Source organism: Trachurus trachurus, assembly GCF_905171665.1.
Source record: "Trachurus trachurus genome assembly, chromosome: 6".
NCBI lineage: Eukaryota > Metazoa > Chordata > Actinopteri > Carangiformes > Carangidae > Trachurus > Trachurus trachurus.
Genome location: NC_139897.1, coordinates 16,286,210 through 16,309,526, shown reverse-complemented (window position 1 = coordinate 16,309,526; position 23,317 = coordinate 16,286,210). Strand labels below are relative to the sequence as shown.

Below are 23,317 nucleotides of genomic sequence, written 5' to 3'. Positions count from 1 at the left end.
TTCAAAATGGCTGTCTAAACCGGAAGGGACCAGATTGAAATCCATCAAAATCGGCCCACTGGCGGTTTAAATCTGGCCACTACCGGTTTAGACAGCCATTTTGAATTTTGAAAATGTCAGAAATGGATTCAGCATCATCAATAACCCCTAAAACCACTCCAATATTGCCCAGATCAGCCAAGTCAATTTTGTTGAAATATTGCCCATATAGGAAATTATGCTAATTTATGCTAATTATGTCAATTGTGCTAATTGCCCAATATATATAAGTTAGCATCCGGCAGTTTCTGAATACTGGGGACCCATACTATATATTTCTAACATAAAATTTTGGGGTACTCAACATTTCCGGGTTCACAATGGGGCCCTATGGGCTGGCAAGTAGACTATAAGGTGGAAGTTCAAAGTCACAATGACTGCACAGTCTTGTCATTACATCTAGCACAAACATTCACTCAGATTCAAGGATGAACTGAACTATGTTTTTGTGAAGTCACTGCAACCTCATAAAACACATTTGGCTGTAAGGCACAAATTCATACTAATTAGGACACAAGTTAACACAAATGATGAAGTGATGATACATCTAAATGGTCAAAGGTCAACTTCACTCTTGTATCAACATTTTCCCCATAGACACTTTTGGTCATTACTCAATGATCTAATCAGAACGGGGAGATTATGACTATATATCTTGCAACTTGGCGGAGGTATACAGCTGCGAGGCAGTAATTCTAGTCTTTCCATTTATTGACAGTTGCTATCGTTACAGAGGCATGGATGGTGTCCTAGGAAACAAAGGAGTTTTTGTAATAGGCTGCATTAGAACTTTGTGTGTATGTGTGTACTTGTGTGTGCATGTAATGGATCCTACATCTGTATCCTGTAGAAGCCACTCTTAATGAGGCACAGTGAAAGAGAAGAAAGAGAAAGAAGGTACAGCCAAACAAAAGAAGCACAGAAAAAAGCCCTTGTGTCAAATGCAGTATACATTTGCATATTGTGAATTATATCATCATACATTCTAAAGATCCACACCTCACATTAGATGTATAATTCTTATTAAAAAAAACAAAAGATGGACCTAAATTGCATCCTGTATACAAAAGTAACACATGAAACTGTCAGTATACAGACAGTATATGAAATAATATACTACTATACTATATAAAGTGAAATCAAAAATATAACTGAAAGAAATTCATGGCCGCACAGTGATTGTAATATTTGCCATGGTAACTTCGACCATATTGAATTAAAAGCTTATATTTCATCATTTAGATAAAAGGCAATAACAGAGCTGTGAGAAGACATTAGGAATAGAACATTAAAATTGTGTTTTATAATAATAAAAACAAAATTGAATATCTAGAAATATTTGCATAATTCATAAAAAAAAAAGAAATACAGAAAAAAGCCTGGTGGGAAACACACACATAAAATCATGTTTCTACCATATATCTTCTGTGTTTATAGTCCACTGATTGCTCTTCGTGGTTAAAGTGTCCAATCTCTGTGGGGGCAAAGTCCTGGGGCCTCGATCTCACTTGACAAGTCAAATCTTACATCATTACAATATGCTCTGTCTGACACATGGATTACATGTGTCAACACAACCATCCTCAGCTCGGCTGCAGGAAACTGCTGGGGTCAGACTGTGTGCGTAACCTCACAGTGGGTGTACAGGATGGTAAGGTGTGTGGGTGGTACAGGCTGATCTGAGTCATTGAAATGGATACCCTGAAGAGATCGCATTTTTTGGCTGTCTACGTCACTTGGACATACAGTAATATCACTCATCCCCTTATTTCTTGAGCCATCCATCTCCAACGGTTTGTGTGCTGCTGATGTTCAATGCTAGGGCTCAGATATTAACATGCGGCAGCCACAGTCCCTGTGGTAATTGGAAAGCCCATCAGCAAGACGTTGTTTCGATGGAGAGGGGGACAGAGAAAGAGAGGCTGGGGGAGGTGGGGAGAGCCAGAAAAGCAATAGGGAGTTGGGGAGAGAAAGAGACAAGCAAGGCTTAATATGAGGAACTGGGAGAAGGGAGAATAGAGGAAGGGGAAAGGGCACAGGAGGCTGGAAATCAGGTGAATGAAAGAATGAAGGCTATGAATTGACTGGTACAATCTCCCGGGGGAGGAATTGTAAGAGTGAATGAAGCTGAAAGGTAGTTAGACGAGGTAAAAGATTGCAAGTCAGTTGTTACAGTGCATAAAGTGGTCTACTGTATATCAATGATATACATTATGTGATGGACATCCTAAACCATGCCTAGATATAATGTATTAAATACAGTATTTTTTATAACAACACAAGGAAATAACGCTTAGACAACACAAGCAGCAGTATGAAGCTGAATGCAACTTACACAGCAGTGGCAAAGTAGTGATGAATGAAGACTAGGCGGAGCTCTGCTGCTGCTGCTGCTGCTGCTGCTGTATTAGAATTCACCACCATCGAGCAAGAGAGAGAGAGAAGGAGAGAGAGGAGGAGAGAGAGCGTGAAGATGCAATGCGAAGAAATGTTAAGAAGGAGAGGGATAAGAAGGTGAAATGGAAGCAAGAGAATGAGATAGAGAAGGAGGGGATTCGAGGCAAAGGAGAGAGGGAGGAGCGACAATTAAACCAAATGGGCTGGAGCTTCTTGCCCCCCGCCCCACTGCACACAAGCATGCACACTCACACTCACACACACACACACACACACACACACACACACACACACACACACACACAAACACGCACATACACATACTCTCACAGCCTGCCTCGGGGAGCCATGGCGCATGCAAGCTCGCAGGCAGACAGACAGGCAGGAGGAGATCAATCGTGCTCTGGGACTAGTGTGTGTATGTGTAGGTCAGCGATGTGTTAGCGACATGCTGGTAGTGGTGTATGCCATGCTAGCGGAGGTGCAATGTTAGCAGGAGTGGGGGGGTCTGTCTGTGTATGTGCTTGTGCGCACAGCTAGAATGCACATAGAGGGCTTGTGGTGTGTGAGAGTGAGCGAGCCGTCAAAGGGGAGGGGAGCCACGGAGCGCAGCAGCAGCAGCAGCGGCAGCAGTAGCAGCAGCAGCAGCAGCAGCATCACCAGAGTGTGTGTGAGCGAGTGTGTGTGTGAGAGGGGTGGAGGGGAGAGGAAAGGCAGACGCGGTGGGACTCCCGGGAGAAGGAGCGGGAGTTGGGGAGCAGACCCAGCCTCTCTCCTCCACAGCAGGAGAACCAGGACCCAAGGACGAGGCAGGATCTGTAGCCCAGCCTGGAGCAGCTGGAACTGGTGTAACAACGGGGATCTCTGTCCCTCTCTGCTGGGGGGCTACTGCTGGAGCCCCAACTCAGGATGTGTTTGGCTAAGAGGGGCTTCCAGACGGATCTGAGAGACCCACACAGAGGAGAACACAGTGCAGTCCCTCTTACCGTTAATTATTTCTACTTCTACCTCGGTTTGGATGCAGGGGAGAGGGGAGAGATAGAAGAGAGAGAGGGTAAAAGGGAGCAAGAAGGATATTGTCTGTGCTATTAAGAAAGCAAGAGGGAATAAGAAGAGGGGGGGTGGTTGGGAGGAGGTTGGGAGGAGTGTACTCTCCTCTCATGACTCTCTCATGGAACACTGACTGTTGACTGTTGATCGGCAGGCACTGGGACTCGTGTATGAATCCCTCCCTGGCCACCATAACCAGGGGGAGGCATCAGGTTGCTGTCCCACTGACGACCATGTCGGTGACCACGGGCTTCAGCTACCAGCTCCCTGGGATCACCACAGTAACATATGTGTTTGTTTACAGCCCTGGCTCAGTGCAGCGAGACCCAAGCCCCCCTCATCACACCCCTCCAGCGCTGACAGGCCCCCGCGGGCCCAAACGGAAACTCTACAGTGCCGTCCCAGGACGTACCTTCATCGTGGTCAAGCCCTACACGCCACAGGGGGAGGGAGAGATCCAACTCAACCGTGGAGAGAGGGTCAAAGGTAGGTTGTCTTCTCTCGTTTGTGGTAGTACAGAATTTATCCCCTCGCTTCAAACATTACTATGACTACTACTTTCTGACACTACTGCCTCTATTTTGTATTTCATAGCATGTCAGCAGCTCTCTGTCATCACTGCCAGTGATGTTTAAGAGCTCCTGTGAAGTCCATGGCTACATGTATCTTGCATGACTGTCAGTTGTGTTGGGCTCATCGCAGGATAAAAAGCAGACATTCCTATGCTCTCATACTTCTCAGATGCAAAGCCACACCATTACTTCACTATGTTTTTTCACTGCAAAGCAGTTATGTAATCTCTCAACCTGAAAGTCATTTCAGTGTCGTTTGAGCTTGACATTGTGAATTATCATTTCATTCACTGTAAATGTGCTGTTCTCTGCTTTACACAGAGGTTGCCGTGGCTTCGCTTTCATGTGTTTGTGTGTGTGCTTTTGTCTCCATCCATGCTTCACTCAAGACTATGACTGTAATGACGTAGAAGGTAAACTCCATAATATTCTTATCACCCTGTATCTCTCCCATATATCTCAGTGTGTCACACCTGCAGTGGAGCACTTAGTTCCTGGCCCTGTTTGAATCCACTTTAAATGTGTTTACAATCTCGGTATAAATCTGTGATTACTTCAAGGAGAGGGCATGCAAATTCAAACAGGTCCTGTGTGCTTTTCATCATTGGTATGCATACCACTGCCCTTCCTTCTCTGTGAGAGTGCTTCTCCCCGAACATACAACTGCTCTGCTCCCTCTTCTTATCACCTGTCCACATACACCCAGCTCCACATTGACCCCACACTCTACATCCTGTCACGTCACTTACATCACCATGGATCAAACCCACATTAGCTTAATGGAAAACAGTTCCCTCGTGTCCTTTAGAAAGGCTGGAGAGGGAGGGCAGCCGCATTCATGCTGAGACCTCTTATGTTTCATTCAGATCTACAGAAGTACAGGAAGTACAGATCAAGGGTCAATTTGGATTTTGTGCAAACAGTCACAACACACACATGCACACACAGACACTCAAGTTAGACACACAAGTCATCTATTCCTCCTTGTTTCTTAGCAAACAACTCAGAAACAGCAGTCTAAAACCAACTGACAAGACCCCTTCCCACTGATGTATTCCCACCCTTTCCTCAGTGCTCCCTGTCTTTCAGCATCTCTGTCCTTACACACCTTTACCAGCAGACCTTCTCCTACGTGCTTTGATGTCACTTCTTTACCATATCATATCTGTTTTATGGATAACTGCTGTAATTTCCACAGGAATCACTGAAGCAGCCGATAAACATTTTGCATTGGGGCGAACAAAACAGAATGACACGACATTGTCTGAAACTGTGATGCATACTGATGTTGACACAAATGTTATCAGAAATGTGATGACTCAACAGCAGCCAGTACGCCTCCATCTACTGAATGGATCTGCTGTCACTGGCTTTTCTGTCGGCGCGGCTGAATCCATAACCCTGCCACTAATGTGAACACAGTGTTTTGCCGTTCTTTCATGTTGGCCATGCAGGAAACAAGCATACAGTGGCATGGCTGCCAGCACCATGGCCCAGCCAAGTAAACCATCTGGCTCTGTTATGCAACACTGACCATCATAACCATACTGTGTTGCATTCGCTATTCCTTTGTTGTCTTGGGATATAAATGGATAAGTTTTGTCAACTGGTTGACTGTCTGGGCAGTTCAGAACCTGTGTAAAGAATTTGTTCTGGTAACCAAGTTCTGTTGAGTGCATTTTATGGGTAACCACCAGCCATCCTGGTGCACAGTGAGGCTGGCTTGAGAAGCCACTTCCTTTAGGGATGGATGACCCTTAGTTTGATACATAATGCATTCCGTCTAATCTGCATTCATAAATGAATGAGTTGCTAATAGTAATAGGAGTCATTTGCAGTGAAGGGCAAGAGGAGGTAAGGCAAGTGAAAGAGAAGGAAAAAGACACGAGAAGTAATTTCTTTGTGTCCTTTTCTTGCTCATCCTCCTGATTAAGGAGACAAACACATCAAAAATACCAATACCCCAGTGACGCTGATTGAGGTCAATACAAACTGATGTGTTTGCATGTATGTGAGGGAAAAATCAGCAGGACTGTTTGTGATCTAACTCAGGTATCGCGTCAGATTACAAACATTGTGATGGTATAGTGAGTTTGTCAGCCTCTTTACTCATCTCCAACCCCTGAAATACAACCACACACATATACATGGAGTCACTCATACACTCTTCCCTGTCCTGATGTTAATGTTCTCACATATTTGTTAATCACCAGCAATACCAGAGGAGCATCTTTATGATGAGATCAGACTGGGTAAATTTTTATAAATCATCTGCGTGCGTGTCTGTGTCTCTGTCTCTGTCTATGTGTCTGTGTGAGAGAGAGAGATGTGTGCCTTGCATATCTGTTTATTAGCTTGATTGTTAGTTGGACTAACCAGTGGCCTGTTGACGCAGCAACCATCCCTATGTTGTACAAGGGAAGATATGTCACATGTGCAGCTTGGTGAAGACCATTGATTTTGTTCTAATGGCTCCTCACAGTTGACTGTAGCTTGTTCCTGGTGGAGTATGTGTGTAGCTCAGCTTTCTTAAATGTAGGATTGTTTCAGACTTGAATATGGTACAATGTAATGTGATGTCTTGTGTTTTTCTACTTTTTGTAGTGAAGGATGACTATCCGGACTCAGATGGTAAATACAGCAGAGCTTCATAGTAACACTTCTTATAGCACCACAGCTGAACCAGCTGGTTCCTTAGCTTATCAGTAAAGTTAAGGGTCGTTTAACTAAGCCCTTTTTCTTAACATGGAAATCTTGATATTGTAATCATCATTTTTAATTTTGCTCATTGTAAGATATTTATCCAAATGTAATCAGAACTTTATTGAGCCTGATATTGCATCTGAATAATGCTTTCAACTTCCACACCCCATTCTCGGTAATTTGGTGGGTCTTTCAAATATTAAAAGTCTTAACATGGCATTTGAGTTTTTAGAAGTGTTCAACAACCAACAAACAATCATAACTTATTTCCTGTTAAGATTCCCTATTATTGTTAGAAGAAATACATGTATTTCATGTTGTAGCTGTGACATACATTAGTGTATAGTGTTGTGTGCTGTGATGGGGTAGTGCTAGTACCTTCACTGTGAATAGCCTACATGTAGCCTGCAGAAATGTTTATATAATGAAAAATAGCTCTGTATTAATTCATTTCATGCCTTATAGCTGAAACAACAAGCAATGATGAAGATTACGTTTATGACATTAGTGATGACGATGATGAAGTTGAAGGTAAAATGAACATTTTTATTTTTTAATTTTGAAAGAAGGATGACAAAGTGATGAAACAGCAAATCATTAAGGGGGCGCTATTATTTATTATTCTGCTACCACAAGTGTATTATGTAAATGTTGCAGTGTTGTGTTCCCTCTGGTGACCACAACAAATGAGGCTTATTTTTAAGTCACAATGTTGATCTGCAGTGTGAGCAAATGGGGGGGGGAAGAATCTCTGAGACAGATAATGTCCTTCAGGTGGACAATTTTACTTTTTCATCCTTCATATTCACTTAGACTAGCACTGGTAGATGCACACGTGACTCCAGAGTAGAAAAGGTTGATAGCTTTTATGCATATGCTCAGTTTCTGTAAATGAATCAGATGCTAGAGGCCCCCAGAATGTTTTATCCAAACAGTTTTCCATCGATAACGAAGAACTGTTTGGAAAAAACTCCTAGTCTTCACTCAGTGATTGTCAGTCCATTGGTCCGCTGTTTGAGATCAATGTCTGTAGACAGCCATTGTCTAGACAAACAGCCCTGCTGTTCGCCATTTAGCAGGGTCATCCACATCCAGTTTCTCAAGCACACTGTTAGTTTCAGGTAATGAGATCTGTTTGTCCCTCCTCACTCACTGACTTCCACTGGACCAAAACTAGCACGCACTTGATATCATGAGGTTTTTGTGTGTGTGTATGCTATTATCTTCATCGATCAGTGATCAAACAGATTTGTGTTTTTTTTCTGTACATGTGAGAATGTATACAGCACATGTGTGCGTGCCTGTGCATGTGGAGAGGTGGTTCACTCCATTAACTCATCTGTCAACCCTCCCATTTTACCCAGGAAATTCCATTATTTTAATCATCTGTCCCACCGTCTTCCTGTTTACATATTTTCCCGTAAATCTCCCGTATTTCCCCTCCGGCCCAGCAGGTGGCAGTACAGTAGTTGTAGCGTGCCAAGTATGCATAAGGATTCACGAGACTCAAGTTGCGACGTTCAAAAATCACAAGTGCGAGCGCAAAGTGAAGATGGCTGGGCATGGAGATGGACACGGACCACCTGCCAAAAAATCGAAAGTGTTGTTCATCATGTCCACCACTATTGGATGAAGTGATTATCAGGTGTGCCTGACTTCAGTACAATGATCTGACAGCTGATTAATCACTTCACCCAATAGTAAAGGACAGGAAATAAAAATGCCCGCCTAATTTCAGGAAGTAGGAGCTGTGAAAACCATCTTGTAGTTTGTAAGTGGTTGACTAGGGGTAATTATAAGTGTCTTGTACACTTTTCTAAAAATGTAAGGGTCATGGGTGGTGGGACTGCCCGCGGCGGGGTCGCAGATAATTTCCCTTATTTTCAAATCCCAATGTTGACGGGTATGTCCATTAACAGACCCACCAGGTCCATCCCCCAGCCCTCTTTTATCCCCTTTCCAAATTCATTCCCCTGCTCACCCCTGTTTGTTTCTTCTCTCTAATCTGATCTCATCATTCGGATGGACATCTCTTGAAAGGCTTCTTAGTGTCACCATGGTAACAAACGAGGACACATGCCACTGTAACCTGATCAAGCGTTTTGCACCCACTGTGTGCACCTACAGATGTGTGTATACACTCATTTCAACTTAACATAGAACCGCAGGTACCGACAGGAAACACACGGGAACACCAGAACACATTCAAAGGAACAGATGTGTTTATAAACATGATGACCCCCCGCTCCCTCCAGGAGCTTTAACTGCACATTCAGGACATTCTTCTCCTCAACAAGGTGACACATTTAAGAGCATGCTTCCGTAACTGTGTATTACATCTCACAGACACGCACACACCGCATACACCTTCTCCAAACGCCATTATAAATCTTGCAGACAGCCATGAAAATGAAACCAGCGCAAGTAACATTGAGATTAGACATTCACAAACATGATTAATGGGGTTTGGCCGAACCCAGTGTGTGCAGAATATTAACACTGCTATGGGCAGCGGAGGATACCTGGACTAGCTATACCACCACAAACGCATATACACATACTGTGTTTTTAATGGATTATTCCAGGTCTACAGTAGCTTCACACATGCTCAGAAAGCAGCTATCAGTGTTGTTATGATCTATGGGAACACCCACAGTATAGCCCAGCCATTTTGGTGGCATACTGAACACCTGCCATAGAAATGCAAAAGCTTTGTTGAACCCATTCTCTGAAGTAATGCTTCTGTTTGTGTGTACTTAATTCTTTCAAACAGTAGCTGTGCATACATGTACTGTAGATTACTGTACAGTATATGTGTGCTTTAAGCAAGATCATACAAATGAAGCAGTGCGCAATGCATTGTGTTTTTGACCACACAGTTTACTATTAAGACTAAAATGCATATGCATCTGTCCGTTACCAAGCAACAGGTGCTAAGTGCATTTCAGCAATGAAATGTCATTTTAAGACAGAATAAAAATGACCAAATTATGCCTTTAGTGAGTTTCAAAAAACCCATTTGGTTCTGAGGAACAATATTTTTTCACCTGCACATTTTTTTCACCTTGCTTTTTAGAAATATTCCTCCATTTCCTCTTCATCTCCTGCATGCAAATCAGGTTGGATGAGAGCCTGAGTGTTAAGTGTTGAATTTAGACTAAATATCACCGTTAGCTCCCCACAGTGAGCTCAGGGTGAATTAATTAGACTTCCATTCTGTCCGCTAGTAGCATGAAGTCTTCTGTGTCTTTACACATGCAGTCTGTATGCATGCGTCTGTCTGTGTGAGCATCTGTCCATTGTTGTGTGCAGAGTAGACGCTAGGCTTGGTAACAATGTTGCATTGTTATTATGACATTTGGCAGAATTTGTCTGTTTGGCTGTTGCGTGTGTGTGCACCTGCAAATGCGTAAATTTGCGTCTGTCTGTGTGCCAGCCTTTGTATGTGTGTGTGTCTTTGTATACCATAGTGTAAGTAATTGCCTTCCACAAGTTAGATAAACAGCATCCTTCAAGTATTCAGCAACCAGCTGTCCTAATATCTGAGGCACAAATTGAAGAAATGTCTCTCTTTTTTCTTTCTCTCTCTTTTTTCTTTCTCTCTCTCTCTCGCTCTCTCTCTCTCTCTCGCGCATCTTTCAGTTATTTTCTCTTGTATACTTACTGTATATGCACACATACATGCGCAGTTATGTTTCTATGTTTAGCATGAAAGGATTCATGCAGATTTGGTATTTCTTGATTGTTTATTTAGCAGTTAATGATCTGCAATAGTTTCTATTTGTGTTCCACTCATTTACTTGCACTTCGGGAACACAGTGTGAGACCTCACTTACATGACTCACACAACGTTTGAGCTGTGTTAGTGTATTTAATGCACTGAAAGTAACTGTGCAGTATGACAGCACTTGGAAGCAGAGCTATCACATGTAATTTTGATGTAGCCTATGTGAGTGTCTGAAGAGAACCCCTGCTGACTTCTAACACTCTTCGACATGTGAAAAGCTTATTCACAGTAAAGTTATGATATGTAATGACCAGGCCTATTTTCTACATGTTTTTGAGTGGTGTACTTACATTATCCAAAATTGCCATTCCTGGCATTGTATGTCCAATGCACATGCATCTGTTGTTGTTGGCCAGAAACACAAAATTGACTTAATTTCTTTATTTTTAGACAACATTTTCAGTGGCACAGTGGTACTGTTGCCCCAGAGCAAGAAGGTTCTGGGTTTGATACCTGGGCCTTACAAAGTAAAGCTACTTTGTGCAGTTTGCCTGTACTCCCTGTGCCTGTGTGGGTTTTTTCCCCCCTATTCTAATTTGGAAGTCGGGTGCTCCCGAACCTCATTGAACCTAGAGTCATTCAATTCCTGTGGTAACTGAGGTTTTTACTCTGAGATTATAGCACAAACGAAAGTTAGATTATGTATTTTCCCTTTTTTCCTCAAAAACCTGTATGCTCTGTTCCCAAAAAATATTTATTGAGGCCAGAATGATGATGGAAATCTTTTTACACATGGTTCTACTTTTGTGAGCTATTTCCTAATAGATCAATAGACACCATCACTGATTATAGGAGCATTCTTCTTACCATTACACCTTTATTAGATATGAACCACAGATGTGAGAAATGTTTAATGAAAGGTGAACAATAATGCTTTATACTTCAAAAGCACACTTAAACACATCTGTTGATAGTATGTTCTCATGCACCTCACAGGGAAAGCCCGGCGGACCACAAAGATATTTAATCGCACAATGTAGTGTGTAGGGGGGTATTTGAAGTGAGAGCTTTAGAGTGTGTGTCCCATGTTACCCAGGAGAAATTAATGTTATCACATTATGGACCTGAGGCTAGTCAGTTATTGGCATTGGGTTTCACTCGTTGGTGATTCATAATGTTCCAAGCGCTGTGTGTGTGTGTGTGTGTGTCTTTAGTCTTAATTTAAACAGTCCTCCTGGGGACCAAAGCCTGGCCCGAATGAGTGATTGAATAGTAATTTCTGAGGTTAGTGTTTGGCATGAATTGGTTATGGTTAGGGTTTGGGTTAGGTTGTAAACATAAACAATGAATGGATGTCAGTGTAGTCCTAATAAGGATAGCTACAGTATGCAAACGTCTGCGTGTGTTCCTTTTGTTGATGCTGACCAGGGTCACAAGCCTAAGGCAAGGACACTGATGTCACAGCTAACCTTCGAGCTGTCTAATCAGAGTAGCAGCAGGGTGTAAAGTCCCGCCCACACACCTACCTGCTCCCTGCTGAACACACCACCTGTCCTCCTATTACACTCTCATCCACTTTTCTTGCTTTTTTTTTTGCCCATACAGTGCAGGTACACTGTCCGCTCATTCAAATTAAAAACCATGATTGCCTAACCTACATCTAATTTACTGAGATGTAGCATCATACAAAATGCCAATTAGAAACTCACCAGAAACAGCAGTTGCAGAGTTAATCAGTATATGAATAAACATAAACAGGAACAACACTGCATAAACAGGAGCCATTCACCAACACGGATACATATTCAACAGAAACACTGATATGCTTTTGACTAACAATCAGTCTATCATGTACAATGCATAACACACGGTTTGAGGTGGACATGACGAGGACAGCGCTGAGCTGACTGAATGACTCCAGATGGTTGTTAGCAACAGGTGTCTTTCTGTCCTGCACTGTGACAACCTACTCTGCATGGTCGTGGGTGTGAAATTACACATGTAAAGGTCACGTCCTTAACCAGCGGTGTCAGGGAGAGTAGCTTTTAACAAGTTTTTAAAAACCTTGGGTCTTGACCTCATACAAATGCATGCAGAATCTCCCTGAAATTAACAGTCAAACGAGAAAATGGACTGTGAGATTATCCTTGTAATTATAGTCCTCAAATTCAGTGACCAACACAACTCTCCCCTCACATAATAATATGCAGTTGAGCCTTGGGCGTTGAGCATGGGCGCTGATCAACTCATTACAGCTTGTTCATTTGTCATGGCATAAACATCATCATTTATGTGGCAGTCCAACTGGTCTATTAAACGATTAGGTGAGTGATTAACGACTAACAAGAAACTATATATCACCAATCTATTACCAATCAACAGACAATCAATGGTTGGTCTACAGCTAATCAATCAGGAGTATGCTGATGGAAGACTCCACTATTTTTGTGCTGGCAACAGTGGCAGGGCGGGAGACATTTTTACTAAGGCTGTCAATCAGTATGTTTGTCTGTCCCTATCATTGTCATTAAGTTTTTATCTAAGTAACGCTTGAGAGGTAATTTCTCCACATTTGGCATTAATGTACATTTAGATATTCATGATAGCTGACTATTGTCAGGCTTTTCTGTGATTTTGCCCTGGAGTAAGGAAAAAAAGCAAGTAAAGACAGAGGGTATAGCCTGCTCTATTTTTGTCTCCACCTGATGGTTGATACAGAAGGAGAGGAAGGAAGAATGAGAGATGGAATAAAAAAGCAAGTGAGAACGCAAGTAGAGGAATGTCATGTAGCTCCCCTCTTGCCTGGCAGGGAGGGAGGGAGGGAGGGAGAGGAGAAGAGGGATCCCTCTGAGTCAGCCTTGGAGTCCCCCAATCCCCCCACCCACACCTCCTCGTTCTCCTCCTACTATAATTTACACTTCCACTCTGCGTCCCTGCATACTCTTTTTTTCTCTCTATAGCTGCTTCTTCTGCTATGCTTCTTTTGACTCAACTGTTTCATTCACAAAAAAGCTGTTTCTTATCGTTTCCAAGTTCTTTTTTTTTTTTTTTTACTTATCAAGTCTTTATTTCTTTCACACAACACCCCCACCCCGACGCTCTCTCTCTCGCTCTCTCTCTCTCTGTTGAATTATGATGAGCCAGAGACTGCGACACTCCCTCGTCCTCTTCTAAGCAAAAGAAGGCCTGTGAGGCTGATCACGCAGCAAACCACTGCACAAAATTGACTCATAGCTGTATGACTGTCCCTCTTGCTTTTTATTTACAGGCATACTGTTTCATTCAGTTTCAGTTCTACTCTGGAGTCCATGTCCACCTCCATTTTTCTACTTTTTAAAAAAAACCTATATACTACTCCAGCTATATGGCTCCACTTCTCCTCTGTTCCCCCTGCAGAGTATATGCATACAACCAGTAATGACCATCCCTGCTGCACAACTGTGCGTAGTCATCCCCCATTCTCTTCCTTGCCGTGTGTGTTGTGTGGGTGCGCTGTAGGTGTTAACATGTCTCTGGTTGTGTCACCCTTGTCCAAGACACAACTCCCCCCCTCCCTCTCTCTCACTCTCTCTATTACACTGAATTGAACCAGGGTTTAATAAAGAGTGCAGGGATCCAAATCTAATAACAGCTACACTGTGGTTATTGGAATGCTCTCCACACTCACCTTCACGCACATTATTGCACACACGCATTCACACAGCCATGGGGGCTGAGCTATATGCTAAATCTTTCTTCAAAAAAAATCCTTACTCAGCAAGTCTTCCCACTTACTGTACCCAGCATGCAAACACACACAATAGTGTACTGTTCTCAGTAAAAGATCATAACACCATTTGTTTTGGTAGAGAATAGTAGAACCTCCTCCTGGGAGCTGACCCAAGGGTCAGGACCACAGGTGGATTTACACTGATGTATTCACATAGTTGCACAATTATTTATAATTAAAAATGGTCTTAATACTCTTAAAACAACAACATCTTTATCTCCTTTAATTTGAAGCCAATTCTTTAAATTGTTCACATGCTAACACCTGTCAGCACTAGAGAGTAGTTGTTACTTCTTATGCTAAAGAGATGCAGAGGAGACTAAGAAGCACAGAACGAGCATCAAGTGATTAGCAGGGAACAGAAGGATGAAATATGTACAGTATATAGCCTGACTTTCATGTGTGTGTGTGTGTGTGTGTGTGTGTGTGTGTGTGTGTGTGTGTGTGTGTGTGTGTGTGTGTGTGTGTGTGTGTGTGTGTGTGTGTGTGTGTGTGTGTGTGTGTGTGTGTGTGTGTGAATGAAACAGAGCAAGCTACCAGGTGTATGTGCACTAATTGCTGTCATCTCTTCACTCCATCTGACAGTTACCCTATGCTATAATGTCTGCAATATGCAACAGCCCATCATTTTAAATGTCATTCTTTTGTATATAAAACTGCAACAATTTATGTGCACATTTGGCTGCAGTTTAACACTGGAGATTAAAAAATTATAAAGCAAGGGACAGACTTTTTTTGTTAGCTGCACTAAAAATTGTATGCACTGCATCTAGAGAGACAAAGTGAAGAGGCAGGTTATCTGAACATAATGTTCAATGAAGCAGCACACCTCCCTTCATTCAGCAGTTATGAATTAAATGGCTGCACAAGCTAGTCAATCATCCACTTAGTACTGTATTTTATTTACCCATAGTGATACCATAATACTACCATTATTGCGTTTTCTTACCCAAACTGATTTAAATTAAAGTAAAATGGATAGAGGAATGTCTTAAAGCCCCAAAATTCCATTTTATACTTTACTTCAAACTAAAATGTTGTAAATTTGGTGGTATTTACTTTATACTATTTCTATTCAATTGCCTATAATATTTTATCAAAACAACTTGTATTTTTATTGTACAAATTTCAGGATACAACCTGTCTTCATAATAAATCATAAATGCAACGTGTACATACATGTATGTTCTATAAAAGACTTGAAATTACTAAAGAAAATGCTTTACGCAGCAACATACAGGTGTAGATTGGCAGAGAGCACTATTACTGCTATACATTTTGAGGGTTTTTTTAAACATGTTCACAGATATGATGGGTCTGTCTGTATTGTTGTCATATTGTATTTGAAAAATGATTTTCAGTAAAGAAAGACTGAAAAAAACATGTCTATTCTAACAGCAAATCCAATGTGCAGAAATCCTAACATGTTATTTTATGTAAATCAAGCTGTATTTTGGCTTTGGCATGTCTTCCATGGCCTCTGTCTCTGAATCAGTGTGAGTGCATCAGTGGCAGAGCGCCATCAGGCTCTCTCAGCACAGCTGCATCCTTTATTGTCTGTTTCTGTAGACAAACATAGGAGTCTGACGCACTCACTGTTGCCCCTGACAGATACTCAGTTGACAGTTTATTAGGAACACCTAGCCAAAAATAATGCACTCAAATACAACATTATATGCCACCTGCATGAAGGTTTCAGTGTTTTTGTTGAAACCGTGTTAAAGGGGGGTTGATTGTATGATTTTTGGAGATGTGCTGTAGAATTTGGTGATGCATTGTGTTGTTGACAGGTGTTTCTATTATTTTATCCACTCCATTTAAAACAACAGACGCAGCATAATCTACAGCCTTCAAAATATCCGCACAATTAAATAAACACTTTATCAAAAACTGAACATTATATCATCATGAAGTATTTGTCATGGCACTCTTGTGTTAGACTACATTATGTCTAGCTAGGTGTTCCTAATAAACTGACATCTGAGTGTATGTTTGTTCGTGTGAGTGTGTTTTGAAGTTTCCTCCCCTTCTCACCAACTATCATTCATTCATTCATTCATTCACGAAAGTCGCCCTCACTCTGTGTGAGTGTGTGTGTGGTTGTTGGTGCACAGAGAAACAACGACCATGAAAAGAGAAGGAGCAAGAAAATGAATGACTCAGCTCAAAGCAATAGAGCAAAGCAAAGCAAGAATTAAAATGAGCTCAATCGGTCGTCACGTACACACACAGTCGGAGACATACACACTCAAGCAGGGATGCATTGAAGCTAGCAGACAGGGTGTGTGAAGAGTATAAATAGCTCTGCATCCTCACTGATGCTATTTTTAAACCTGGAGTCGTGACTGACTCAACCAAGGGCAAAACTCAGAGGTAATACATGCAGGCTTTAATACACACACACACCAGACTTCAGACTTTTTGGACCATCATGAATAACTAGACGCTTGACGAAACATGGCTCTTTCCCCGTGTCATATTGTCTCTGTCTTTAGCTGGCTCCAATCTCTCTTTGTCATTGCTGAATGCAAGCGTCTTTCTGTCACACATTTTCCTTTTGTTTGGTTCTCTAGGGAGCTCTATTATGTCTCTCCTCCTTTTTGGCCACATTTCATGCTTTGTTTGTGTGTTTTTTCTATATAAGCTTAGAATTTTCTAGTAATGGCCCAGTGAGACGTAGTAAAATCTACCGTGGGAACGTTTAATTGTCATCATGCACTGTGTTCTGTGGAACAATATGAATGTGTGTACTACAGTAGTGTTGAGTGTTAGTGGCTGTGTATGCTGCACTGAAATGCTATTGATTCTTCATATTTGAGTTTAGTTTATTATATGACCCACCTTAGTAGAGCTTGTACATCAGCATGCCACTGCTGTGTGCAGCCGAAAGGCTGATCACACTGGGGGTCTTGATACATTGCCACAATTAGTCCAGTGATGATAAATGAAGCAATGAATAATAATAATATTTTATTTTTGTCATGTTGGCGCACTTATGATTTTTTTTTGTCCAAATTCAAATAGATTCTTTAGGCTGTTTGAGAGATTCATGAAGTTAGTAACTGAAAAAAAAATTGGTGTGTTGCCCAGCTATATGTGCTGAGGTTAACAGATAAGATTAGAGTTGGCAGTGGACACAGGCACATCAAAACTGGACCATTGAGCAGAATGAAAAAGTTGCTGACCAATTTATTTCCTTTTTGCATTTTCATGATTAAATAATCTGAATTTGGCTCAAGGAGCACCTTGACGCTGTTAATGACCAGTTTCAGTCCTTCAAGGCTGCAGTTAATCCAGAGACAGAGCAGGTTTCTAATAAGACTGTGCAGCTGTTGATGTTGCAACAATTGTCCAAATAACTGCACATTGAACAACACCATCACCCGATGCTTCCAGCATCATGCAGAATCACTCCCAGTTCTAGAGGTAGAACAACACGGCACTACTACTGTAAAAAAGGACATCATATTCTGGTAACTCAATGCATTACCATATGTGCAATGATGTGTATATGTGTTTGCATATGTGACTGTGTGAAGGCATGTCCCACTGGTTTGCCTGGTGATTATGAATCACTTTGACAGTTTTCTGCCTGTGGAGATAAGCCGACCTCTTGTTCAGTAAAACGAAAAGCCGGAGTCCAGCTGATGTGTCGACTGCCGTATGTAGTGAATTGCCTTTTAGTTAATTAACTCCCAGTAGAATGGAAAACACAGAATTTATACTGATTTAAATGATCTCTATTGTTTCTGTGAAACCGAGTCCCACCTACAGGAGCTAAGTGAGGTTCTTCACCAGCCTGAGCGAACCTGTCATTCAAACGCCTATTCAGTGCAGGAGATATCCACTAAACAAATAACTGCATTCTTCTTTTTGACCAATGTAACCAGTTCTTAATGTTATCCCCTATTTCACAAAACTCAAACATAGTTCAAAAGAACAAGACCATTCAGTTCGAACATACTGCTATGGGACAAGTGATCTCTGTACCACTCAGCTAGAGGCTAGAGATACTGTGTCATACTGTAATCTTACCAAGCAGAGGAAATATATAATCTTCTTTTCCACTTGTTTTGCCCTTTTGTGTGCCACAGTTGTGCCACGGTGTAGAGTGTGTCTGTTTACAGGCCTTTTCCCACCACCATCTACAACTGTAGCTCTCCACATGGCAGCCGTCCTGAAGTGGCCTGGTTGGACTAAAACATAAACATGGCACACATATTGTAAATCCTCCTGCACAGACATGCACTGTTTGAGTTCCTTCCTGCCACTTGGCTCCTGTGAGCCCACATCTGATTCATCACAGGGACAGTTGTCATGCCAACACAGTGCTGGCAAGCACCAAAACAGAGTAGCAGTGTAAGGTAGAGGCTACTGATGCAGCACCTAACTCCCTGTGGACATATTGTGCATGCAGGCCTTTATGCTGTGTGTGACGTAATATAGACTAAATATATACGTGGTCACCGGTAGATGTGTTTGTGCCAGATATGAACTGAAGCCAATTACAGAAAATGACAGTGTTTGAAACAGATTTACTGGAAATGCGTGGTATTGTTTAACAACAGTATAATTTTGCCAAGATAATAACCATAGTCTTTTTAATTAAGGACTTCTTAGGAGTGTTACAGTGACAGTTTTGTTTACCATGTGCTTGTAAATGGGTCTGTGTGTGAGTGAGCGCACATGCTTCAATCTGTTGGCTTGATTTCAGTTTTCAGTTCCTTCACTGTGTTTAAACCTCATGGAAGAGGATGATTGAATGTACATTACATATGTGTATGTGTAGCCTATATGTGTATATTCATGTGTGCATACTGTATGTGGAGTAACAGCAGCCTACAGTATATGATGAAGAGGTTTTATGCAGATGTATTTTGTATTCTAAAATAGTGGATTTTGCTGAGGCTCGGTACTCGGTGGTCAGTCCTGTCCAGTTTGTCAGGCGATTGTATCAGGATTCAGAAACAAGAAATGGATTAGAAATGTGGGGGAAGACGGGAGCAAGAGAAGTGAGCGAGGGCGACCGAGAAGCTCAATCAAAGGTCTCACCTTTTCTTTCATTTCTGTCAGTGGGGGACAGAGAACACAGCCAGCACCTGTCCACTGCAGGGACAGCGTTACAATAGGCAGATACACTGACAGAGACAAAGAGGAGGCAATAGAGACGACGGCCAGAAAACCATTCAGAAAATAGAGAATGAGAGTGAGAGAGAAAGATGTGTACAGTATAGAGAGGATAAAGAGACAGGGGGGTGTCTGCTCTCAGGAGACAGGCAGTGTAAAGTTTTGTTAAGCTGAGATCAGAGAGGAGGATCAGTCGATGTATCCTCTGTGTGCTGAGTGTCATGTTTTTTACAGCAGGGAGTCGATAAACAGCCAATCTCCCCTCTCAAACACCACTTCTCTCTTAGCTAGTGTAATATATTATTCAGCCTGGCAGAGGAAAGCTGTGTCAAGATTTTAACAATATTGAGCATGTTTAGCCTACTTTTATTCTTATATGCTCTGTTTAGGCCCAACATTTAGCCATTGATTATGTAAAAGAGAATATTAAAGGGATAGTTCAACATTTTGGCAAATTAGCCCATTGCCATAATCCCTATAGTTTTAGCAGTAGGTCCGTTACCTTTATTTGTCGGTGTAAGGCTTAGCTAGAACGGCGCAGCCGAGCCGCGAGCTGCTCAGAGCTACGCTACGGAGGCTAATGGGATTTCTTGGTTTCCCTGATCAAACTCATCAAATACACAATCCAACAACTCTAAAACGCTCTGGTGGACAAGTTGTGACCTGCACATTCACCACGCGTTCCCGTTGGGGGCAGATTTTCAGCAAGCAGTCTCTGCATTTGCCTCGAAAACAACTCTGTCTCGTAATGTTTCGTTATTATCTCATAGCGTGGTGAATGTGGTCACAACTTGTCCACCAGAGCGTTTTGGAGTTGTTGTATTGTGTATTTGATGAGTTTGATGAGGGAAGCCAAGAAATCCCACTAGCCTCCGTAGCGTAGCTCTGAGCAGCTCCCGGCTCGGCTGTGCCATTCTAAAATTAGCTTACACCGACAAATAAAGGTAAAGAACCTACTCCTAAGACTACAGGGATTATGCCAATGGGCCAATTTGCCAAAATGTTGAACTATCCCTTTAAGTGAGGACCAACTTTAGTAAATACTAAAATCTAAATGTCTCCAACAGCCTTGATTTTAACATGTACATTCATGCTCTGGCCTTTATATTAGTAGTGGATGTACTTGACCTTTAGTTGAAGCAGCGTATAGTCGCAGTACACCAGTAAGTTCTTGAGTAAATGGTGCATTTGTTACAAGACTCAAGGAATCCTGTGAATGGATGATATTTGAGTTTTTACTATCATGTCAAGATGAAGATGAAGTCTGATGAAGTCCAGTTGGTTGCTTCTCGTAGTGCCTGAGATTACATCACTGTGACATGTCCCCATTCCCGAGTAGAATATGGCTCGGAGGAAGTCGACTACATCATTTAGCAGGTTGTCTGCCGGCTGCAACATCACACTGCCCGTATCCTAGCAACCCGTTTAGAAGAAGGGCTCTCTCAGGCAAAGCCTCAGTTCCAGCTGGTAAACTCTGGTGTGTGTGTGTGTGTGTGTGTGTGTGTGTGTGTGTGTGTGTGTGTGTGTGTGTGTGTGTGCACTGGGATAATGGATGAGTGTTGTAGATATGAGCATGCTGGCTCAGTCCTGGAGGGAAGATCAATATCAACTATACATTCATCCCTAATTACCACAGTGGAACTTAGAGGGAATCTCTCTCCTTCCTTTTCCTTCCCGCCCTCTTGTTATCTTTTACCATCGCTCCCTCTTCATTTCTTTCATGATCTATTTGAATTTACAAATTGTTTATTGATATGAAATAATAAAACCTGTGTTACCCAGGCACCTCACCCAAGGCACATTCGTTATAGACCAATTATTTCACATGACAGAGTCTCATTGTATCAGTGCACTCAAAGTTTGTGTATTTGTAAAACTACATTTTTCTCCTCCCTTTCTCTCTCCTGTTCCACCTACCTTCTCTCTCTTTGCACACTCCACTATAAATTATGAACCAAGAGCATAAAAACCTTAATACCTCACTCTGCTATTTGTCGTTTTTTGTCTCTCTTTTTTCAAGACTATGAACACTACACAACCTCCCAGTGAAGACAACTAATTCTGTTTTATGACCATATTTGACTGATTTAACCCCTTTCTCCATTTCCTTTCTCTGTTTATCAGTGCTGAGTATAGGAGAAGGAGGTTTCTGGGAAGGCACAGTCAAAGGGAGGACAGGCTGGTTCCCGGCAGACTGTGTGGAAGAAGTTCAGATGAGGCAGTTTGACCCACGGCTAGGTAAGACATGCATATACTGTACATGGTGTGAAGTACTCGCTGGCATACATGGCGCTGTCCTTGGTGCTGAAAAGCAAAGTTTTCAGTCCTTAAACTCCCTCTGTGTGTGAAAACATCTGCTGAAGAGCTCTTAAACAAATTATCTCAACATTTATGGTTCAGTCTCAGATGACTTTTTGGAAATGTTTGGACTGATGATTCTCTTCATTGTTTCCAGTTTTGGTTTTATATTTTTTATGGACCACCTGTGTCACAGAAATACACTTAGTAAAATAGCTCCTCTGCAACCACCGCATCACAAATGTCAGTGAAATGAAGTATTGATCTTGATGGAAATTTTTAATTAGGTTCAGAGTGAGGTTAGGCAGAGTTTGAAGAGCGCTGCCTTTTCTTTTTTTCATCATCTAATATACAGGATGTCCTCCAAAAAAAGCTTGTTGGTTACAAAACATTATTATGAATCTTTTCTTTTACTTTGTTTGACCAGGAAAATTTGTATCCAAGGTCTTACTTATATCCAGAAAAAAGCACAACAATGTAAAAACATGTATATGAGACCTGATTTGCTTTAAGCTTCCCTGTAATAGATTTACACCTGTTTTGATAGTAAGGAAAAGTTATGTAAATATCCATTTGAAAATGAATAGGTTGTCTAGAAAAACAATGGACACTTTCAATTATGCACAGTAGTCAAAATACTGACAACAATCAGTTATCTTCAGAGAATTAAAAGCTTCTAATCTCTGCATCATTTGTTGGCATTTGCTTCCCACGCCGACTGCCGACTGTCTTGAGTTTTTCACCACTGATTGTAAAGCTTTTAGGGCACTTAATTTGTACCTAATTAAACGCAGGTGCATTGGAAAGGTCAAACACTTTAGCTTTAGCTTTTTCAGGAAATGCATTAGAAAAATGCCAGTACATTTGTCATGTCAACATTTTATAATTCACACATTCCTTTCTCATAGCATCTTGATAATTTATACACGCAAATACACACGGTCTTTATCATGAGTGACAAGTTTAGTTCAGTAAATTGCTCTGATGGAGTATAGCATGTTCACATATTGAGTTTTTTAATTAATTAATCCACAGTTTGGACTAAAACTTGTAACATGTGGTAAATTATTTTTGGTGTAACCTTGCCTCATGAACTTCTACATCAGCTAGTTACTTCCCTCATGGTCTGTCAACAGCCACCAGAGAAATGTGCCTGAACTTCAGTTTCATGCAAGTGAAGAGAGCAGTCGTCCTTGACATTACATCATATAGAAAAGGGAGCATTTTATTTTCTCGGCCAGATGATTGACCACAGTAATCCCCAAAAGGCAACAAACCATATCATTATGTATGATTTTCTTAACATATTAACTTATTCAGTCATATATGTTTTCTCTGCTATAGATGTTGTGATCAATTTTTAATTTCTTTATTTTTTCTATTTTTTTCATGATATATTGACCTGTCCATATCATTAGATAGCTACACAAAAAACCTATAACTAAAGATTAAAAAAAATACATCCACCACCAGTCATAATTAACATTTTTAGGGGACTGCTTTGAGTGAATTATGCACCTCACTGTACTGTAAATATAGACAGACTGAGATGAATTATCCATCAATGTTACTGTGACAGATTTGTATGGAAGTCTTTGTAAACAACTGGGAGTACATCAGATTAATGTGACCAAA

General features: G+C 41.5%; 1 protein-coding gene across 1 annotated transcript in view; it reads left to right on the top strand.

Annotated features, from left to right (window-relative positions):
* The window catches only part of shank3a (SH3 and multiple ankyrin repeat domains 3a), a 150,576-nt gene that overhangs the window by 87,671 nt on the left and 39,588 nt on the right, over positions 1–23,317 (top strand). The window contains 2 exon segments of the mRNA XM_083974021.1: positions 3,791–3,972; positions 21,509–21,622. Of these exon segments, the coding sequence (XP_083830147.1) occupies positions 3,791–3,972; positions 21,509–21,622 (296 nt within the window).